At 45.5% G+C, this 24,134-nt stretch overlaps 1 protein-coding gene across 2 annotated transcripts in view; it reads right to left on the reverse strand.

Moving 5' to 3' along the window:
- Nucleotides 1–24,134, reverse strand: part of LOC141114293 (vasoactive intestinal polypeptide receptor-like) — a 195,862-nt gene that overhangs the window by 84,165 nt on the left and 87,563 nt on the right. For both annotated transcript variants that reach the window (XM_073607898.1, XM_073607897.1), the window contains exons 9-10: nt 6,370–6,436; nt 1,763–1,854 (exon numbers count right to left, since the gene is read on the reverse strand). In XM_073607898.1, coding sequence (XP_073463999.1) covers nt 1,763–1,854; nt 6,370–6,436 — 159 coding nt within the window. The remainder of the gene's footprint in view (nt 1–1,762; nt 1,855–6,369; nt 6,437–24,134) is intronic.

Here is a 24,134-nt window from a genome sequence, read left to right on the forward strand (position 1 = left end):
AGAAACCACCTTGTACCTATGCAAAACCAAAAAAGGTTTCCTTGCAGAATAAAGCTGCCAGTTCAAACACTCGCTGAGGTGATGGCTACAATGAATATCACCTTGTAGGTGAGAGTAGATACAGAAATGTCTGTGAGTTCCGGCTTGGTTCACATATGAGCGGCATGCGGCTCACAGCAGGGGTCCAGTGCCTGCTGGTTCACCGTTTCACCACTTCAGGTCTGATGTCAGTCTGAATTTTGGGCTGCATTGAGACCTGAAATGGACCAAAAGATGCACAGCGTTTTTGTGCAAAACGCACTGGACCCGCTGCGGACATATGTGAACTGGCTCCATAGAGAGCCGGGTAAGATCTCCTGCTATTGCGAATTGGTTGTTGGACAATTCACAATGGTGTGAACCCAGCCTTAAACAGTGGTTTCTAAAGCGAGAGAGAGATTCAGATTCCACTGAGTGAAAGGGGAATTAACAGAGGAGCTACATGGGGGGGGAGAAAACTCCTCTAGGATAATCTCAACTTTCAAAAACTGGTGTGACTCAGAATCAGACAGAGTCTGTGCAGCTGATGACTCATAAGACACTAAGGCCAGCCAATTAAATCTCGGCCAATTCAGCTGGTACTGGCAGAGTTTAAATCCATGTATGGGCAGGCTGGTTGTACTGAAGTCGATCCATCAGACTTCAGACCAGCTCCAGAAGCAATGTAGAGAAGAGCCTTGATTAAATTTTTTTGAAGAATACTACTTCTATACATAACAGTTCAATAAAATACATCATCCTCCTATGATACTAGAGGAAAACTGAGGCGCACTGGTAGTGAAATGTGCTAACCTGGACTAGCCTAAAGGTTTTTGTTTGTCGGAGTCCAGTTCCCCGTGTAGGCGGCAGTCAAATTAAGATAACTGCCAGAATGGTGTCCTTGTGACCTGACCAGCCATCTGCCCCACAGCCTGTACTCTGTTACCTTACCTTCTAGATTTGCAATAGATCAAGTTCCATCCTACCCTAACCCCTCAGTATCAGTCTACCATTGCTGGGGCAAGTGAGTGTCTGCCAGTGTTATCATGTGCCACTGGGGTTGATTGACTAAAATTGTGTGAGTGCAAAATCTGGTGCAGCTCTGCAAAGAAATCAGCTTCCAAATGTTTTTGTCAAAGCTTATTTGAACAAGCTGAAGTTAAAAGCTGTTTGGTTACCATGCAGAGCTGCACGAGATTTTGCACTCTCCAGTTTTATTAAATTGTGTCATCTAGCCCTGTCTTCTTTTACTGGTATACCCATAGCTCCCAACTGTTCCTGATTTCGAGGGACTGTCCCTGATTTGGAGTAATGTCCCTCATTCCTCCTCATTTGTCCCTCATTTTGGTCTGATCTATATAGATGTATATAAAATGCACTTTCTATCTATCAAAAAGTGTTTCACAGTGCTAAACCTTTCATCTGATTTGTAAATTGCTGCATTTGTAAATTCTAAAAGTCAATATAAAGGAATAGTAGTGGTAAAAAAAAGCACTTGTGGGTTTAACCAATCTTGTTTTTTTGTACAATTCTTCTTTAAGGGGGCGTGGCAAGGGGTGTGTCCTATGCCTGCATGCTTTTGCTGATAGGTGTCCCTCATTCCCATCTCAAAAAGTTGGGAGGTATGTTATATCTGTGACATGCACCACCATCATCTCCATGCAGATCATTTTCTGGCAGTACAACCAAGAACCCCAGTGCTGCAAGACACCTGTTTCTAGATATGATTATTAAAGTTACTCACATGTACTGTTGCTTGTAGTTTTTACTGATGTCAGGAGATCTGATTTTCTGCATGAGGATTCTGATCACATTGAGGAATATGATGAAATTTAGCTGAAGTATAAGACATGAAAACCAACATGTTAGATTTGGCAGGACAATCTATGGCTCTTCAACTGTTGTGGATCATCTGCTGTGGGTCATGCAGATTTGGAGAAACAATATAGGGAATGGGTAAAGCTCCTTCCAGTCTCTGACAGTAAGGAGTTTAGTCATCCTTTCCTTCAGCCTAGGTTTACACTAGTGTGTGCGGAACACGGCATGTGATTCACACAGGAACATACATTTTGTATGGCTCAAATTGCATCACATCCGCACCAAAATGGCGCAGGACCCTTTTTTTTCCCACCCCTGAATCACATGCGATGCAATTCTGGCAATCGTACTGAGTTTTGCAATCTGTTTCAGTGTGTCGTTAATCTAACATTGTCACCTGCAGCAGATCGCATGGACCCCATGCAATTGCTATGCAGTGCAATGCAGGGAAATGCAACAAATCTTGTGTGAAGGGCTGAGAGCTGCTTCACACTTTCCATTTTCATGTGTGGGCTGGTGTCCATGCTGAAAAGGCTCAGGTGGGTGATCTGAGGGCCTGGATGCTGAAAGTACAGAGAGTTGACTGAGGGGCTCTGCCGTGATTTGCTTTTATTGAGACACTCATTGGCACTTTTTTAATGCATTATTATAATGCAGGGGTAGGCAACCTTTTGAGCAAAGTGAACCGAAAAATGTTTTCAAAGAAATTGAGAATTGAGCGTTCCAATTTTATAACAAAAAAATGTCAACTTCACACTCTCCTGCACATCTGCCCCACCACTGTACCCCCCCTGCTCATCTGCCCCACTACTGTACCCCCCTGCTCATCTGCCCCACCACTGTAACCCCCCTGCGCATCTGCCCCACCACTGTAACCCCCTGCACATCTGCCCCACCACTGCAAACCCCTGCTCATCTGCCCCACCACTGTAATCCCCCTGCTCATCGGCCCCCCTACTGTAACCCCCCTGCTCATCGGCCCCACCACTGTAACCCCCCTGCTCATCAGCCCCACCACTGTAACTCCCCTGCTCCACCACTGTAACCCCCCTGCTCATCTGCTCCAACACTGTAACCCCCTGCACATCTGCCCCACCACTGTAACCCCCTGCACATCTAGCTTTGAAGAAGAGGGTGCGCCCCCGAAATGCATTAGCTGTACCCTGTGTTCTGTGCATTCAGTTGCATTTTGTGAGTACCCACTTTTATACAAACATTTCTTATTATTAAATGATCTCTGGTGATGCACTAGGTGTGCGCGCATTGCATTTGTTTTCCTTGTACCCTGCACATCTGCCCCCACCTCTGTAACCCCCTGCTCATCTGTTCCACCACTGTAACCCCCTGCTCATCTACCCCACCAATGATCCTCATTTCTCATCTGCCCCACGACTGTACCTCCATGAACATCTGCTCTATCACTGTACCATCTTCTTATCTGTCCTGACACTGAACTTATCTGCTCATCTGCCCCACCACTGTAACCCCCTTTCTCATGTGCCCCACAGCTGTACCTCCTGCGCATCTGTCCCACCTTTGTTCCCCCTGGTCTTCTGCCCCACCACTGTAACCCCCTGCTCATGTGTTCCACCGATGTACCCCCTTTCTCCTCTGCACATCTGCCCCATCTCTGTACCCCCTGCTGCTCTGCCCCACCGCTGTAACTCCCTGCTCATTTGCCCCACCAATGTACCTCCTTTCTCCTCTGCCCCAACCCTGCTCAACTTTCCTACCACTGTAACCCCCTTCACATCTGGCCCAGCACTGAACTCCCCCTGCTCATCTGTCCCACCACTGTAACCCCCTGCTCATCTGCCCCATCACTGTACCCTCCTGCTTTTCTGTTCCACCGCTGAACCCCCTTGTCATCCCTCCCACCGCTGTACCTCCTGCACATCTGCCCCACCACTGTACCCCCTTGCTCTTCTGTCCCACCACTGTAACCCCCCTGCTTATCTGCCCCATCAATGTACCCCTTTTCTCATCTGCCCCACCACTGTACCTCCCTGCACATCTGCTCCATCACCGTATCCCCATCCTCTTCTGTCTCACTACTAAATCACCTTCTCATCTGTCCTAACACTGAACCCATCTGCTCATCTGCCGCACCACTGTAACCCGCTTTCTCATCTGCTCCACCAATGTACCTCCTGCACATCTGTCTCACTTCTGTACCCCCCTGCTCTTCTGCCCCACCTCTGTTCCCTTTGCTCTCCTGCCCTACCACTGTAACCCCCTGCTCATCTGCCCCACCAATACACCTCCTTTCACACCTCCCCAACTGCTTTACCCCCCTGCTTTTCTGCCCCAACACTGGACACCTCTGCTCATTTGGCCCAACACTGCACCCCCATGCTCTTCTGTCCCACTGCTGAATCCCCTTCTCATCTGTTCCACCACTGTACCTCCCTGCACATCTGCCCCACCGCTGTACCTCCTGCTCTTCTGTTCCACCTCTGAACCCCTCCTGCTCATTTTTCCCACCCCTGTACCCTCCTGCTCATCTGCTCCACTGCTGTAACCTCTCCTCATCTATGATATGCGTGATATGCAGAGTAGTGAAAGGAAGCAGAGATGAGACACATCTACCTGTCCTGGCACATTCATCCTGCTCATCCACCTCTTGCATCCAGCCCATGTGCTTATATGTGATGTATGTGATGTCACATACAAGCATCTGGAATGGATGCGCAATGATGAGCTCAGGTCAGGGGCATTTTCTGAAAGCAGTGGGCCTGTGTGCAGGATCATAAGTTGGGCCCCCGCAGCTGAGGAAAAGTGATTGGGTGTGATTTTCATTGCACTGAATACTGGCTGTGGCTTAAAGGGACACAGAGTGCCGGGGTTCAGTAGTAAGTGATGCAAAGGTTCAGGAATAATTTCAACAAAGTTCCCAGAGGCTCAACAGTAATTCCACGAACTGTCACTTGATTGGGGTTTTCTCAATCACAGTGAAATCTCTTCTTTCTGAGATTGGTAGTGGCAACCAAGCGAGTCATCTTCCTCCAGATGGTGGACGGGGCTACCAGGATTGTGATTGGCTTTAGCAGTGGCTAAGACAGTCCTCCTCCTCCTGGAAATAGGGACCGCCCCCCCCCCCCAGCAGAACTGCACCCAATCACTTCCCCATAACAAAAGCTGACAATCGCAGCTACAGCAAAGTTAGAGAACCAAACAATGTTTCCCATCTTTTACAATGTGTGGGGGCACAGTACCTCCCCCATCAGCGTAGGTGCGGTGTGGGGAATTCTGAAATTGGAATGCATTAGTGTCTCACTGACACTTCCCTGCACTGCTGATGGGGAGGGAGTCAATCGCCGGCAAAAGAGGCTTGCGGCACCAGTGCCGGAGGTTGCCTACCCCTGTTATAATGCAAGGTGGAAAGATTGGGCGCCAGTCACTTTTTGTAAAAAAGAACAAAGAGATTTTTTATTTCTCGTAACAGGAACGGTGGGAGAGACGGTTAGGGCACAGGACACACTTAAGCAACTGCAATAGCAATTAGGCAAACTCTGCAGACAAAAATAGAACTAGGCAGACAGCAATACATAAAAAGGGCCTTTAAGCTGAATGCAGCAATCTGTATCTTGTAGCAACTGCTGTCTCCTATAGCAACAACTTCTCTCACAGTAATCCCACTGTAGATCTTCTAGTTTAACTCAGAGTATCCCACTGTAGATCCTCAAGCTCAGCTCACCGTCTCTCACTAGACTTCTTGTAATCTCAGCTACCTGCTGGATCCCTCGAGCTTCACCCACAGCTAACCGCTGTACTTATTTTCAAGCTTTACTTACAGCTACCTGCCATACTCCATCAAGTTTTACTCACAGCTACCTGCTGTATTCCTGGATGAGTCTCCACTGAAGCTTTCTCGCTTATTTCACCGTCCCCGGCTAGTGAAGCGTCTGCTCTGGTACTCCTTCAGAACTTCATCCCTTCTAAACTTGCCTCTGGTAACAGGAGTGGTTGTTCCTCAGGTAACTGCTTTTCCTTTACCCCCAGCAAAGAACAGACTGCCCTCGAGCTGAGCATCTAACACACATGGTTCTGCCCCAGGCATTACTGGATAGGCCTCTTGTAGACCTAGCAGCCAATAGGACCCCTGGATAGGCCTCAGGCTTTAGGCCTAGCAGCCGCCAGGAGCTGTTTGACAAACATCCACCTAGGCCACAGCCCAGGGTGGGAAGAACCCTGATCACCTGACTAAATAAAATAAATAGCCTATCCCAGCATGCAAAGCGGCCAAAAGAAACTCCTGCTAATTGGCTGAGACAACTTATTTACTCATCACCTGAATTCACTGTAATCCATCATCCTAATGCCAAAGGCAACAGTGCCACCTATTGACAGAAGAGAGAGACTACAAATTAAACTCAGACTTAGGACAGAAAGCAGTGGATCAAAGACTACCAATTAGCCAGGCTAGTTACCACCTAGCACAACTATATTTATTAGCAGCCCTGTTTAGGACCAGGGTGCTATACCAGCATCTATGTACAAATGATAAATTGAATATAGCGAAAATATACTTACAAATATCGCCACCAAAATTGGAGTCTTGATTATCCACCAGTAATTATTTTCATAATCATCCCAGCATCTGTGTGAAAAAATGGGAGAAAAAAGTGAGTTTTAGTAAGTACATTGCTATCATTTTTTTTAATACAGTAGGGGGGGTTAAAATCCCAGGTAGCTTGTCTGTGTCCCATTGAAGAGATTTCCCTCCCCTTGTTGTCCTGGAGACAAAACAGCAAGTTAGAAGAAACCTCTGCAAAGGGAGGGAAACTCCCATGTTAGACAGTTATCACCGGAACAGATGTCCCCATTGGAAGATACCCCTCACCTCTTGTTCTGGTGATAACAAATTCTGGATATCCCATCATTTCGATCTCATTGACAATGCAATCAGAAAAACTGTGGGGTGAATCACAAACAGAGTAAGAATTGGGCACTTCCTCCATATATTATTCAAAACTAAAAAGGTTTAGGATATATACACAGTGACAGGTACTCTTTCATCAGAGGTAGATTAGAGACATGATGCCTCCCCTGCCCTCCAAGACAACTGATCAAACATAGATCTATTTAATCAACTACTTTAACAGTCACGGGAGACACTATGAAGCTGGAAGAAACAAGGATTTTGCACTTCTGATTTCAGTTCACCACAGAGGAAATGTACAGTGTCTTCTCACAAGATTTAGGCTGGCCATACGCTAGTGGAATTTTGTTCAAAAATTTTTGTTTTAAGAAAGTTTGTTTGATTTTCTAATGGCTAATGGGGCCAGGATGACTTTCAAAAATTCGAAAGAGCAGGGTGGAATTTTTTTCCTTGAATTAATTCATTCCTAAAAGTGATTGTGGTATTTGTTTGGGATAGTCAAATCACTCCAAAATCAAATTTTAAAAGCAAAACCTTTTATAGCACTTTCGGACAACGTTCATCAAGCCATCAAATGTACTGAAGAACTTTCGTACAAATATTTTAGTACAAATGTTTATTCAAAAATCCACTAGTGTATAGCCAGTCGTAGGCTATTTAGCATTCCTAGAGATCCTGTCTGCAGAGGAGGTCACCCCTATGAAAGTCAGGAAAAGATGAGAATATTATCATTTTTTTCCTTCACAGGTCCTTTAATTTTTAAGCAGCCAGTATTTAAAGAAGAGACCACATTGAATAATGGCTTTTAGCTCCTAAGCAAATACCAACTTTTCGAGCTTCTAAAGCCAGCCATGTTAACATTTGTTAGGTTCAGCCCAAAGAGTCTGAACCACAGAAATCCCTTGCTTCCCCCATTCATCCTGGACTGTGGAAACTGCAGTGCTGACCAGTGACAGTTTTTTCGGGGGGGGGGGCAAAAAATATTGGCCCGAATGACACCCACCCACCCCATGGGCAGCTCTGCCAGGAGGAGGGTGGGGAGAGCAGAGAGTGAGCGAGGTTTACACAGATAACGTTCTTGTCACTGAGCTGCAGCAAGGGGAAGGGGGGAGCCCACAGACATACAGAGACGAGAGGAGAACTGGCTTCCATCTCTGCAGCCCACTCTCACTCATACCAACAGCACAGTGGCGGGGGTGAGGGATGAAAGCCGGTCCGCACTTACCCCATCCATGATCGCTTCCCCTCCTTCTCGGCAGACGACTGAGAGCAGCCAGGTGGACAGACCCTGGCCACAGCACGCCATCTTCCTTCTCCCTGCTCAGGCTGCTCTGCACGTTACTGCCGGAGACTGCACAGTCATTGGCTGGAGCCAGCACTTCCTGCCTCCTCCTCCTCCTCCTCCTCCTCCTCGCTCCAACCACCACCGCACACATCATAAAACTGGGTGGGCTCGGGTGGGTTCGACTGGGTGGGCTCTGCGTCCCAAGCCCACCCTTTTTGAAGCCAATTAAAGCCTCTGGCTCTAATCATATGCTTCAAAAAGACACCCCCCCCCTCATTGGAATCCATGCATCTGGCACCCTGCATGTAGATCAGGGGGCAGGACGCATAGATGTGCGCCGCCGCTAATGAACAGGCCAAGAATTTTCTGCCTGACTCCTTTGACAAAAGTCAACTGAATATTCATTTGCCTACGTGTACACATTAACCAAAATATGATTCTGTATAGAGCTTTGTAACTGATTTTCAGGGTGGTCACCTAGTAGTTTTTTCTTTTGTCTATATATCTTCATGGGTCTATTTACACAATTTTTACACACGATTCATGGATTTACACTGCTTAAAAAAAAAAAAAATGTTGAACAGAAATGGGATTACTTGATGATTTTCATGCACAGGCAGGATAATTTGCCTTACTTCCTGACAATTAAATTAGAGTTCTGGCCTGCACCAGTGAACTGATATACTGTAGAAGAGGCCAGAATCCTCTTTCCCCAATGCTGGCTTTCCTCCTAACCCAGGGATGTCCAAACTATTTTCAAAGAGGGCCAGATTTGATGAAGTGAACATGCGTGAGGGTCGACCATTTTGCCTGACATTCTTTGAATCATTAAAATTCGGTCCAAGTGTGTTCGTCCCAGCACTAATACACTGCCCAACAAGAATTCTCTTGCCTTTGTGGCTGTGTGTGGTAAAGAGATGAGCTTGGGCGTGTTATTTGGATATACCGTATTTATTGGCGTGTAACACCACTCTTACTCTTTTCTCCCGCCCCCCAACATTTAACATACATCCCCCTACATTCACATAATACACTTCAGTTCACCCTTCACTTTTATATCAAAATTGATGTGTCAATTATATTTGCACACTATACATAGAAAAACAAAAAACAAAAAAACAAAAACAAAAACAAAATCTTGATATCCGTAGCAGAGGGGACCATTTTACTCTTAGCACTACACCATGTCTTACCCTTATCTTCTCATCCAACCTTCCCATATTTTTTTAAACATGTTAACATTTCCCCTTTTATTATACACAAATATTTCCAATCTTATTGTTTTATTAACCTCCCCCTCCCATTCTACCCAGGTTGGTGGAAACACCGCCAGCCAGTGCCACCTTCTCGCTATCAGTTTCCGTGCAAGAAAAAGACATCTAGTTATTGCTATTTGCCTCCCCCTGTACTCTTTTATTCGTCCATACAACTCAGTAAACATGATTTAGGGTCTAGACCGAGAGATGCTCCAAATACCTTGTTTATTTTTTCCACAACTTCCCTCCAGTATCTATACAATTTGGGGCATCTCCACATCATATGGATTAAATCACCCTTTGGGTCTCTAAATATTGGACATTTAGCATCCATCGTCCACCCATAGAGAAATAATTTCTGAGGTGTCTTATAAACTCTATGTAATAACATCAAGTGCAACACTGATTGTGAAGGTGACAGGGTGTTTAAGGGGCCTATTTCCAAAATATATTTCTATTGTTTATTTGATATGTCTCTCAAATCTTCCTCCCATGCCTTTCTACATGGAATCTCCTCGTTTCCCCTTATCACCCTGTCACAAATATCGTCATATATAAATGAGATCAGCCCCTTAGATGTACCAGCATCAATTATTTTCCAAAGGATTTTTACCTCACTCCACTCCAGTGGTCTCTCTTTAAATTGAATCCTCAGAGCATGTCTAACTTGTAAATATTTAAAGAAGGAATGGTTTGGTATGCCATAATCCTCCTTCAGTTCCAGGAATAACCTAAATACACCCATCCTATATAATTGGGAAAGGTAGGTGAGTCCACACCTCTCCTAATCCCTACACTCTACATTAGATAATTCTTGCAAATGCTTATTGTTCCGTAATGGTGAGAATTCTGTAAATCCCTGATACCCTAATATTTCTTTAACCACTATCTATAATTTCTTTAACATTAAAAGGGTAGGATAATTAATTGAAAAGAAATCAGCCTCCAGGGCCTCTATCAAACTGTCATGACATGTGCCCAATAACAGCATATCTCTAGTTTGGTTGTATTCAGACAGGTTATTACATCCGTTTAGATGCTGCAACTGTAATGCCAAAAAATAGGACCATGGATGCGGAACTGCCAAACCCCCCCCCCATCCTTTGGCAGCTGCAGAGTACGTAATCGTATTCTTGACTGTTTTTTTTTTCCAGATCAACTCTCTAAATATAGTGTCAATCTTCTGGAACCATTGCTTATTTATCCAAATTGGGGAATTGTGTAATACATACAGCAATTGAGGCATCCACATCATCTTGATTAGGTTGCACTTTCCTCTCACTGATAAGAGTAACTGTCTCCACACCTTCCCTTTACACCTAAGTTTATCCAACAGTGGGACAATATTGTTTATTATATATTCTTTGGGGTTTGACGTTATGTATATTCCTAAATATTTGAGCCTGTTGACTATTTCCACATGCGGAAGCTCTGGTGGCAAATCTGACTTCAGCGGTTCAACCGGAAGCAGCATTGATTTATCCCAATTTATATTTAGGCCTGATATCCGCCCAACATCTATGATTATATCCATTGCTGCCACCAGGGACCCCTGCGTATCCCCCAAGAATAATAACACATCATCAGCATATAATGCTATTTTCTCCACTCCTGAAGCCCTTTGAAATCCTTGTATCCTTGCAGATGCCCTAATGGTTATAGACAATGGCTCTATTGCCAAGGCAAATAAAAGGGGTCACAAGGGACACCCCTGTCTTGTCCCCGGGGTCAAAAAAAATGATTTGGAACACTTATTATTTATCTTCACGTTTGCTCTGGGCTTTTCATATAAAAGTCTAACCCAACCAACATACTTTGGACCAAAGTAGAAAGCAGCCAAGGTCTGCCACAAGTAATGCCATTCCAGACTGTGGAAGGCCTTGGCTGCGTCCAAGGACAATATTGCCCTTGACCCTACATTAATTGTCAGAGCCTACAGGTTTAACCATACCCTCCTTATGATAATACTGGTTGATCTATTTGGTATAAACCCTGTTTGGTCCATATGGACCAGGTTCTGGATTATTTTCTTTAACCTCTCAGCCAAGATTTTTGCCAAGATTTTCACGTCTGTGCCCAACAGTGTTATTGGCCTATAGGAAGATGGATCTAGTAGATCCTTCCCCTCTTTTGGAAGGACGATAATAGTGAAATCTCTCATAGACAACGGAAACACACCCTCCTCTGATGCACTATTAAATGTTTTCAACAGCTCTGGCAACAATATTGCTTCATATCTTTTGTATCTCTCCGCAGGCAAACCATCCAATCCAGGAGTTTTCTGGTTTGCCAAAATGGAACACCGCCTGTCTTATCTCTTCCAGACCTACAGGGGCATCTAGTGCCTCTCTATCTTCCTCAATGAGGCAAGGGATCTTTAGATCTCTAAAAAGTCCCACATCTCCCCCATTACCTCCCCACCTTGGGCACTATACAAATTCTCGTAGTATTTTTTAAAAGTATCTACAATCTCAGGGCCATATGCTGTTATTCTTCCCCCCTCTGTTCTAATAGCGGATATAATGGTAGTAGATGTGTTTGCCTTTGCCAATCAAGCCAGTAAATGCCCTGTACTTTCTCCCTCCACATAATAGCGCTGTCTCTGAAACAGTATTTTATTCTCAGCTTTTGTATATAGTAAATCTTTATAGTCTTGTTGGGTTTTGACCCATTCCTGAAACGCCCCAGGGGTTAACCTCTCTACATTCTTCCGTTCCGCTTCCATGACCCTATTTCCAATCAGTTTTTCCTGCTCTTTATTCTCTCTTTTTACTCTTACTATACGTTGTATTAGTGTCCCCCTAAGATAAGCCTTAAGGGCATCCCAGGTCACTGCAGGTGATGCTCTCCCATCATTAACCCTCATAAATTCCTCCAGAGATGATGTCACTCCCTCTTTGCCCCCTATTATCTCTGTCCAGTATAGGCTAATTTTCCATTCCCTTTTACCAGTCTCCTCCCCTTGACTCAACGATACAACCAATGGAGAGTGGTCTGAGAGGCCCCCAGGAACATACTTTATGTTTTTAACAAAATGGATCATGTTATCACTGCCGAGGGCTAAATCAATCCTAGAGAGCGTGGAGTGAGTTTTTGAAAAACAAGAATATTGCTGTTTTGTTGGATTCCTCATCCTCCATATATCTCCTAACCCCAGTTCTCCAATTATTTGTAGGAGCATGATAACACCTTTTCCAACCTGGGCTCCTGGAGGACATCTATCTACCCTCCCATCTAGATCTAATACCATATTAAAGTCTCCCACTGCCATTATTGGGACATTAGGTTTATCAGATGTAAATTTCATCAATTGATATAAAACTTCCAATTTAAACAGGGGAGGGATATATATATATTAGTCAAGATGCAGGTCATTCCCCCAATAGTACAATAGAAGAAGATGTACCGGCCTCTCTTGTCTATATTGATCTGTCTGCAGGAGAATTCAACTCCTGTCCCAATCAAAACACTCACTCCCCTAGAATATGAGGTGTATACTGAGTGATATTGAGTCTTAAAGTTTCTCCTTTTTAAATGTGGTATTGACTCTTTTGTTAGATGAGTCTCCTGCAGACAAACCACAGACGTCTGAAAGGCTCTCACTGCAGTAATAACCGCAGCTCTCTTTATAGGTCACCCAATCCTCGGTTATTCCAAGAGCATAAAATTATCATTTTAAACTGTATACAGTATATACAAAAAAAAAGATTAAAAAAGTAGAAAAAAAAACAACAAGAAAAGAAAAATATTCATCCAAAAGTGACTTAATATCCCCGATCCACCTATATCTCGATTTTTCTTTCCTCTTTGTGTCATTCATTCCACTTACTGAACTTTTTGAAACTTGTGAAAATGTCCAAATTGGGCCCAAAGTGTTAATACTTTCACAGGCTGCCACTGGAGTCGCCTTCCACTCCTCCATGACGACATCACCGAGCTGGTGGATGTTAGAGACCTTGCGCTCCTCCACCTTCCATTTGAGGATGCCCCACAGATGCTCAATAGGGTTTAGGTCTGGAGACATGCTTGGCCAGTCCATCACCTTTACCTTCAGCTTCTTTAGCAAGGCAGTGGTCGTCTTGGAGGTGTGTTTGGGGTTGTTACCATATTGGAATACTGCTCTGCGGCCCAGTCTCTGAAGTGGGGGGGATCATGCTCTACTTCAGTATGTCACAGTACATGTTGGCATTCATGGTTCCCTCAATGAACTGTAGCTCCCCAGTGCCGGCAGCGCTCATGCAGCCCCAGACCATGACACTCTCACCACCATGCTTGACTGTAGGCAAGACGCACTTGTCTTTGTACTCCTCACCTAGTTGCCACTACACGCTCTTGACACCAGCTGAGCCAAATAAGTTTATCTTAGTCTCATTAGACCACAGGACATAGTTCCAGTAATCCATGTCCTTAGTCTGCTTGTCTTCAGCAAACTGTTTGCAGACTTTGTTGTGCATCATCTTTAGAAGAGGCTTCCTTCTGGGATGACAGCCATGCAGACCAATTTGATGCAGTGTATGGTCTAAGGACTGACAAGCTGACCCCCCCAAACCTTCAACCTCTGCAGCAAAGCTGGCAGCACTCATACATCTATTTCCAAAAGACAACCTCTGGATATGACGCTGAGCACATGCACTCAGCTTCTTTGATCGACCATGACGGGGCCTGTTCTGAGTAGAACCTGTCCTGTTAAACTGTTGTATGATCTTGGCCACTGTGCTGCAGCTCAGTTTCAGGGTCTTGGCAATCTTATTATAGCCTAGGCCATCTTTATGTGGAGCAACAATTCTTTTTTTCAGATCCTCAGAGAATTATTTGCCACGAGGTGCCATGTTGAACTTCCAGTGACCAGTATGAGAGAGTGAGAGCAATAACACCAAATTTAACACACCTGCTCCCCATTCATACCTGAGACCTTGTAACACTAATGAGTCACATGACACCGGGGAGGGAAAATGGCTAATCGGGCCCAATTTGGACATTTTCTCTTAGGGGGTGTACTCACTTTTGTTGCCAGCGGTTTAAACATTAATGGCTGTGTGTTGAGTTATTTTGAGGTGACAGCAAATTTACACTGTTATACAAGCTGTACACTTACAACTTTACATTGTAGCAAAGTGTCATTTCTGCAGTGTTGTCACAGGAAAAGATATAATAAAATATTTACAAAAATGTGTGGGGTGTACTCACTTTTGTGAGGTACTGTATACCAACATACATAAATACCGTGATTTTTAAACGTGTTCCTCTTGATACTCAAGTCCCATTGTAATATTTTTAGTGCAATCATTTTTCCCTTTCTCGTTTCTTTCCCTTCCTCCCTCCCTCCTTAATAAACATATTCCCATATGGCACTCAAATCGCATAGTAGCGTTTTTGGTGAAAAAAATTAAAATGAACCATTTGTATCTATCTTATTACAACACCCTTTCTCCACCCACCCCTTTACCTCACTAAACCTATATGACCAGTATTTGAGTTGTGTATTTCCCATACAATATCTCTTCCCCATCCACACTAAAGAAAAAAAAATGGACTGACAAACCACATATATTTCTACAGCAAACAAAAAAACAACACCAAAAAAACAAACAAACTACATAAGACAAGTACAAAAAACAAACACAAAAACAGCACAAAAAAAAACAAACACATAAGACAAATACAAAAAATCTCATTCACACCCTTCACCTGTCCCACACTAGGCCCATACCCATACCAAGGGCATTTGAAGTGATCCGTACCAACGTCCAAAGCATCCCCCTTCTCCTCTACCCCCCCCCCCCAACCAAGGGGGGAAGACAGAGGGAAAGGAAAGAGGCCTGAGCCAATCCACCCCAAGAGGACGTTCAGCTAGCGTTCTCTCCCCATAGTGCAGACCCACCCCCCCCCCAGGAGAAAAAAAAAAAGGGGGAGTCCATCCATACAAAACTAAGTCCTTGTGCATCATGATTAGTCTCTCATACTTGGTTCTTGATCCTGACGTATCTTCTCTTCATTTTTCTCCAGCCACATAAATGCCTCCTTTGGGGCATAAAAAAAGTGTGCTTTCCCTAATGCCACTACCCGTAGCCGAGAAGGATATAGCATAGCATATACAATTTTCAATTGCTGCAATTTTTTCTTGACTTCCAAAAACTTGGTCCTTTTTTTTTGCAATTCAGGAGAAAAATCTGGAAAAAATAAAAACTTGACCCCATTATAATATATATCCCTCCTTTCCATAGCCTTCTGGAGTATAGTCTCTTTATCCTTGAAAAAAGTAGTTTCACCAAAAATGCTCTGGGCTGACCCCCTGGGAGTGGTACTCTATATGGCACTCTGTGTGCCCTCTCAATTGCAAAGAAGGGAGAGAAGACCTCCTTCCCAAAGATTCCCAGTGTCCATTTCTCCATAAAGCCTATAGGGTTGGAGCCCTCACACCACTCAGGTAACCCCAAAATTCTCACATTGTCCCTACGCAGTCTGTTTTCCATATCCTCCATTTTAAAGGCGTATGCATCCATTTTATCACATATTGTCTTCACTCTCTGTTTTAATGGGTTTAGATCATCCTCCACCAAACTCATTCTCCCTTGCCGTGGTTCGCTCATGAACTTTCTGTTCGTGATGTCTCAAAAGATGTATCTCTTATCCCTTTAGGTTGCTCAGTCATTTCATAAAGAGAGGATTTACAAAAATTCACTGCCAACAGTACATCCTTTAATGAGGGATCTTCCCCAGCTCTAGCACCCCCCTCCAGGCCCAGTATTGAATCCTCCATTGTTGATGGTTTTCCTATATTTGTATCCATCTTATCCTGGCCCTGGCTTTTTCTTGTTCCTGCCCCCCCCCCCTGATTTTTATCTTCTGAGGAAGTTTGAGGATCTTTAACCGGTGTATGCACATATTTTTCTAGTTTTACTGCTGCTTGACTTCCTTTATTTTTAACTGTGCCCTGCGTTTGTGGGTCTATACCCTCCTGTTGCAAAACCTCCTCACCCTTCTTCTTTGTCATCTTCTCCCTTATTAATCCTTAATCCTTATCAAAAAAGGACAAAAAGTGTGTGTGTGTGTGTGGGGGGGGGGGTGTATATATAAAAAGGACTTTTCTCCTTTCTTCGGTAAAAAAAAAAAAAAAAAAAAGCCATTAAAGCTTCCAGCTGGTACCGCACATTTTCCATGCAATACACCTGGCTTTTTACCCACTGCTTTTTACTGCTGTTGAGATTATCCCACAAACCTGCTCACTGTCAGTCTCTCACACTGACTTTCAGAGCTGTTTGTTAAAACATAAAAGTCCTTAGAAATTCAAGCTAATACCGGTCATCTTCCACACAGTGCACTTGGCTTCTTACCCACTGCTTTTACTATTATTAAACTTATTCCACAAACCAGTGACCTACCAGTCTCTCACACTGATTTTTGGCACTGTATGTTTCAAGTCCTTAAAGCTACCAGCTAGTTCCGCCCATCTTCCACTGGGGCTCATGTCCAATTTGCATTACTGGTAAACAGGAGAAAGCAGAAGAGAAAGGAGAAAAAAAATAAAACAGACTTTCGCCTATCATCCGGCGCTGCAGGGGTTAATCCTTCAAACATTTAAACTGCGATTCAATCTGTCCCATCATCCGACTCCTTGCCAGCCTCACACACTATTTCTTAAGGGTGTTGTTATGTTTGGCACAAGAGATAAATGCTGCTCCCTTAACATATCAACAGTTTAATACAGTCAGCATATCCATATTAAACACAGTCCAGGCTAGCAGTTTGTGAGAGAAAAAGATCAGGGAGAGCAGAGAGCGAGGGAGGAAAAAGGACTTTCACCTGCATCCAGCATACACGAGATGATCCTCAGAGACACAGTTCTGTCAGAGAGCTCACCTTGCTGGTCATGGGATTGGCCACCAGAGGGCGTGCCTGTGAGCAAGCCGGCCTATTTAAGTTTGTCAGGCACTCTGTTCAGTGCTGCCTGATCATCAGCTTCCTGTGCCATAGTTCCTGTTTCCTGTCTTGTCTTCCTGTTTACCTGATCTCCTGACGACCCGGATTGCCCTTGGATTCTCCTGTTTGCTGCCTGTACCTGACCTTGGCCTGTTTGACTCCGCTTCTGCCTGCTCCTATTGTACCTTGCTGCCAGTCTGTTGCCGAACCCTGCTTGTGTCCTGAGCTGCCTGTCTTGCTCCTGCTCAGCACCTGTTACCAGTGTTACGGACTGCTGACCTGTTGTCTGAAGATCATCTCTCATCCTGTACCTGGATCTCTTCAGCAGGCTCTCATACCATTCCGCACTCTCGTGCCTCCTGTCTGCTCTACCAGGGGCCGTGAGTCGGATAAGTAAGGGAGTCTACCCTCTGCCCAAGCAGACTCATCAGTCTGCTAAGCAAAAGTCTGACAGTATCAGGCAGCCATGACTGAGTCTGGGCAGGGGGCCTCCCCCATGGATGAACTATGTAGACACCTGGCAGGACTTACCCAGGCCGTGAAAAGCCTTCAGGAAGGTTACTCAAGATTGGAGGAACAAGTCCAGGCCTTATCTTCCTCTTCCAACCCCCAGGGGGCGTCTTCTGCTGGATTCCAATCTGCACCCTCCGTAGTATTGCTTCCTCCAGAGCCCAGAGTACCCACTCCCGAGAAATTTGCCGGTGAACGCAGCAAGTATCGTGCCTTCCGCAATTCCTGCGAACTCTACTTTGCTTTGCAAGCCCGCACGTTTTCACTGGAAGCGACCAAAGTAGGCTTTGTTATTTCCCTGCTGACAGGTGAGCCACAAACCTGGGCTCACCGCCTTCTGGAGCAAAAATCTATCTCCCTAGATAGCCTAGACGATTTCTTCAGGGCCATGTCCCAATTATATGAAGATCCCCAACTGACAGCGACTGCTGAAGCTGCACTGCACTCTCTGCAACAGGGTCGCAGAGCGGCCGAAGATTATGCAGTCGACTTCAGACGTTGGAGCGCCGATATGGACTGGAACGACACTGCCCTGCGTCATCAGTTCAGAATGGGGCTATCTGACCCACTCAAGGACGAGTTGGCTCGAGTGGGGGTACCTCAGTCTCTGAAAGACCTCATCGATCTCTCCATCCAGATCGACCGTCGCCTAAGAGAGCGTCGGTCAGAAAGGTCTACCAGCCACCTTCGTCCCACCTGGATGTTACCCAAGGTTCCCAGTCCGGTCAGTCAGTTTCCTCCGGCTTCATCTGTCTCGACTCCAGAACCCCCTGAACCCATGCAACTCGGTCTGCTCCGGCCTACGCTTACTCCAGAGGAAAAGATGCGCAGACGAACCCACAACCTGTGCCTATACTGCGGTGAATCCGGGCACTACGTGAGAGCCTGCCCCAACAAGATGCGTAAGTGTCGTTCTGCCTCTTCAATGTGTGCATCTGTGTTACCTAAACTTGGTTCTCATCTCGCTCTTTCCTTCACTCTGCAGCTTCCAGGAGGGAGTATTCCAGTGTCAGTAATTATTGATTCCGGCGCATGCAGCTGTTTTATCGATTTGACCTTTGCTGCCAACCATCGTATTCCGCTTCAACCTAAGGCTTAGGGGCTTGCTGTCCATCTAGCGGATGGATCCATCCTTAGTTCAGGCCCGGTCACTCAAGAGACCGTCCCCTTGCTGGCCACCATGGGTACCCACCATCAGGAGCTTCTGCGTCTGGATGCCATCTCTTCTCCTCTCTTCCCTATTATCCTAGGGATGCCCTGGCTGCAGGCCCACAATCCCAGTATCAACTGGGCCACAGGAGAAGTCAAATTTCTCTCTGAGTATTGCCAACAGCATTGTTTACAGCAATCTTCTGACATGACCTCCCAACTCCTGTGCTTGATGCTGAACTACGTCAGTTCGTCCCTGAAGCTTATCTGGACTTCCTGGATGTATTTAGTAAAAAAGGAGCAGAAACCTTGCCCCCTCATAGGCCGTATGACTGTCCTATAGAACTGTTACCTGGTACTGAAGTTCCATTTGGGAGAATCTTCCCGTTAACTGAGCAGGAGTTAGACACATTAAAGACTTACATAGATGAAAACTTGGCAAAAGGGTTCATTCGTCCTTCTACCTCCCCAGCCGGTGCCGGCATCTTCTTTGTCGAGAAGAAGGACCAATCGTTACGTCCCTGCATCGATTACCGGGAGTTGAATAAGATCACCATTAAGAATCGTTATCCCTTGCCTTTAGTACCTGAACTTTTTCAAAGATTAGGAACCGCAGTCATATTCACGAAACTAGATCTCCGCGGAGCTTATAACTTGATCCGTATCAGAAAAGGGGACGAATAGAAGACGGCCTTCCGTACTCGATTCGGGCACTTCGAGTACCTTGTCATGCCATTTGGATTATGCAACGCTCCCGCAACCTTCCAACATTTCGTCAATGATATTTTCCGTGATTACCTGGATCTGTATGTAATAGTATACCTTGACGACATCTTGATCTTCTCCTCTTCACTAACCGATCACCGTAGACATGTCTGCAATGTCCTAACCCGGCTTAGGCAACACGGCCTCTATGCAAAACTCGAGAAATGCGAGTTTGAACGTCAATGTATTCAGTTCTTGGGCCTAGTCATCTCAGTGGAGGGTATCAGGATGGACCCCCAAAAGGTGTCTGCTATTCTGGATTGGCCCACTCCGATAGATAAAAAAGAAGTACAACGCTTTATTGGCTTTGCCAATTTTTACCGGAAGTTTATTAAAGGTTTTTCTGCAATCATCGCTCCAATCACCGAATTGACCAAACAGGGAACCCGATTCTCTTGGACTGACAAAGCCCAGTTGGCTTTCGAAAGACTCAAAAAGCTATTTACTTCAGCCACCATTTTGAAACACCCTAACCCTGTCCTACCATTTGTCTTGGAGGTCGATGCTTCGGAGATCGCAGTGGGAGCGGTGTTCTCTCAACGACAGGGCGCCAAGGCCCTCCTCTATCCAGTAGCGTTCTTTTCACGCAAACTTTCAATTTCGGAAAGAAATTATGATGTGGGGGATCGAGAACTTCTGGCCATCAAGGCGGCTCTGGAGGAATGGCGTTACCTATTGGAGGGTGCTGCACATCCTATTCTGGTCTACACCGACCACAAGAATCTGGAATACCTGAGAACAGCCAAAAGATTAAGACCTCGTCAGGTCAGATGGGCACTTTTTTTCTCACGATTCCAGTTTCACATAACTTACAGGCCCGGTTCCAAGAATATAAAGTCAGATGCTCTTTCCCGCATGTTTTACGATTCAGAGAGGACCGTATCTCCCGATACGGTTCTTCCTTCGGGGAACTTCCTGCTCCTCCAAGGGGACCTTGTTTCACGGATAAGACAGGCCTCGGTGGGAATGCTTCCGTACATCGAAAGAGATTGGAGAGAGGGCCTGTTTTGGCGAAGAGACAAGATCGTGGTTCCCGAGAAGCTAAGGGTGACTGTGATGGAACTATGTCATGATCATAAGTTGGCCGGACATTTCGGTGTCTTGAAAACCACTGAGCTGGTACAGCGCACCTTCTGGTGGCCTCAATTAGCCTGTGACTGTAAAAATTTTGTGGATTCATGCAACACTTGTGCTCGGAGTAAGAACACCAGGACAAAGGCCTGGGGATTATTAAAACCCTTACCTGTTCCAGAGAGGCCATGGAAGATGATATCAACAGACTTCATCGTGGAATTGCCCCCTACTATTTTTGTTGTGGTAGACAGGCTGTCGAAGATGGCACATTTTCTCCCCATGAAGTGTACACCTTCGGCTATGGATACGGCAAAGATTTTTGTCAAAGAAGTGGTTAGGTTACATGGAGTCCCAGCAAGCATTGTGTCCGATCGGGGTGTTCAATTCACTTCAAGGTTCTGGAAGGCCCTCTGTGGTTCCCTCGAAATTGAATTGGCCTTTTCATCCGCCTATCATCCCCAGACGAACGGGCAAACTGAAAGAACCAACCAGACCTTGGAGCAATACCTCAGGTGCTTCTCTGCCTTCTCTCAGGATGACTGGGTTTCCTTATTACCCGTTGCAGAATTCTCCTATAACAACTCCTTGCACTCTGCCATCAATCAAACACCATTTTACGCTAATTACGGGTTCCATCCATCTTTTCTACCAATCTCAGTACCTGAATGCTCCGTTCCGGCCGTCTCAGAGACTATGAATTTCTTTTCCACCAACAATAAGATCCTACAAGAGACTATGGCCAAATCCCAGGATTACAATAAAAAAATGTTTGATAAGCAGAGGCGTGGAGAATTGATCTTGGAGCCCGGCAACCAAGTGTGGTTGTCCACAACTAACCTGAAAATGTCTTGTCCCTCTAGGAAATTAGGCCCTAAGTTTATGGGTCCATTCCCAGTGAAGAGGAAAATAAATGATGTGACCTATGAACTTGATTTGCCAGACTCTCTAAAAGTACACCCGGTCTTCCATGTGACGCTGCTGAAACCTGCTACCTCTAATCCTTTTGCTGGTCGCACTGTCGGCCCACCCAAACCTGTCATAATTGACAACGAAGAGGAATTCGAGGTAGAGGCAATCCTTGACTGTAGGAAAAGGAGGAATGGAATTCAGTATCTTATTAAATGGAAGGGGTATGGTCCGGAGGACAATTCCTGGGAACCAGAAAACAATTTACATGCCCCGGAACTTTTACAGACTTTCAGAAATGTTCATGCCTCCAAGTTGGCCCGGCTGGGCATCCGGAGGCTGCCCTTAGGGAGGGGGCACTGTCAGAGAGCTCACCTTGCTGGTCATGGGATTGGCCACCAGAGGGCGTGCCTGTGAGCAAGCCGGCCTATTTAAGTTTGTCAGGCACTCTGTTCAGTGCTGCCTGATCATCAGCTTCCTGTGCCATAGTTCCTGTTTCCTGTCTTGTCTTCCTGTTTACCTGATCTCCTGACGACCCGGATTGCCCTTGGATTCTCCTGTTTGCTGCCTGTACCTGACCTTGGCCTGTTTGACTCCGCTTCTGCCTGCTCCTATTGTACCTTGCTGCCAGTCTGTTGCCGAACCCTGCTTGTGTCCCGATCTGCCTGTCTTGCTCCTGCTCAGCACCTGTTACCAGTGTTACGGACTACTGACCTGTTGTCTGAAGATCATCTCTCATCCTGTACCTGGATCTCTTCAGCAGGCTCTCATACCATTCCGCACTCTCGTGCCTCCTGTCTGCTCTACCAGGGGCCGTGAGTCGGATAAGTAAGGGAGTCTACCCTCTGCCCAAGCGGACTCATCAGTCTGCTAAGTAAAAGTCTGACAAGTTCACTGCTTTTGGCTCCATGCCAAACATACACGCTGCGGCTGCTGGGACTGGTCTCCCCGACACACTGAACTGTGAGGGGGGCCTCTCACACCCCCACTGCAGCTCATCAGCACAGCTTGCCCAGGCTGGTGGAATTGTGTTGGGGAGCAGAGGAGAGCGGGGCATTAGGAGCTATCTTGGCACAGCCCAACGCCTCTCACACATCAACGGGCGGCCTCCATGCCCCCATCAGCATCTCGGATGTGCAGGGCGATGGGAGGCGGAGCCGCACACGCCACATCCGGTCACGCCCTATCTAGTTTCATACTTACCTATGTGGATGCAGCATCAGACCAATGCTGTATCTGTCCCCTGCCATCTCTGCACTGAGAACCGAGCCACCAAACATCGCCGATGGCTCAGTTTTCACAGATCTGAGAGGAGAGCTGCTGACTGTCAGTCAGCGTCTCTCAACTCTGCTTCTCCATGCTCATTGCAGCACTGAGCTGTGGAGGGGCGGGGAGTAACCGTCTCGAGCTCTCAGCGGCTCACTGAGACTGCCATCAATCAAGGCAGCTGGCGGATCCAGACTTGGGAAGTCGGGATGACGCGCTGCCTCGACTGATGGCAGTAATGTCAGCGGAGAGCTATCAATACTAAAGTGAACTTTGGACCAGTTCTCCTCTGTCCACACAACATGCTCCTCAGCAAAGTTTAGTCTAGCCTTTTGATTCTTTCTGCTAGTGAGAGTTTTGGTCACTGCAGAGTGGGCTTTCAGTCTAAATTCGCTTAAACGGAAAGACTGTATGACGAGACAGATCCTTACTCTGTTCAACAATTGCAGCTGCAGTGTTGAACTGATTGCCCACTGAGATTCATTATCCTGTCCTCTCTTGCATTTGTCTATCATGGACAACCAGCCTTCTTGGGGGACTTGAATGAGTTTGTGACATTGTAAAGATGCAATATTCTCGAAATCATAGATTTGGAACGACAAACTTCTCTTGCTATGGCTGAAAGAGTCATCACTTTGGCCTTCAACTGGACAACCTGCTGCCAGAGGTGAAAATGGAAAGTTAGGCTGCCAGTTAAATAGGGTTTGGCAAATAATTAAAGACATTAGCACAAGGTGCCAGATTGACACCAATAAGTGGGCTGTATCTGAAAGTGTTCTCTAATTTTGATCAATGTTCTTTTTCAAATCTCTTTGAAGTTGTTTATTCTGTGCTTCAAAATATATGTAACTCATGAAATTTGCTTCACAAAACTGCTCTTTACTCCTGTTTAGATCATTTCAAATAGGACTAAGCAGTGACCTTGAAATTCAAGAAATTGTAGGTTGTCCTCTAAATTTGATCCAGTGTATACCCCAGTCGGGGAAGGTGTTTCTAGAACTGAGCACAGTGGTGAAAGGTGGTAGGAGGAGCCGCACATAAATGTTATAATGTGACTCACAAACGGTGATTGTTAAAAGAAGATTGGCACAAAGAGCACACTTGGAAGGATTATTTTCTGGATATTGTTCCATATTAACTGCATTTAACATGAATTTTTATAGAATTTTTATTTTATTTGTATTCACGTATGAACCTTGGATTTCAACATATGAAGGAGTTATGTCATGGAATGATTTAATTATGATTGAATTGTATTGATTTGTGCACTATAATGAAGCTTGAA

Source organism: Aquarana catesbeiana, linkage group LG12 (genome assembly GCF_042186555.1).
Source record: "Aquarana catesbeiana isolate 2022-GZ linkage group LG12, ASM4218655v1, whole genome shotgun sequence".
NCBI classification, from domain to species: domain Eukaryota; kingdom Metazoa; phylum Chordata; class Amphibia; order Anura; family Ranidae; genus Aquarana; species Aquarana catesbeiana.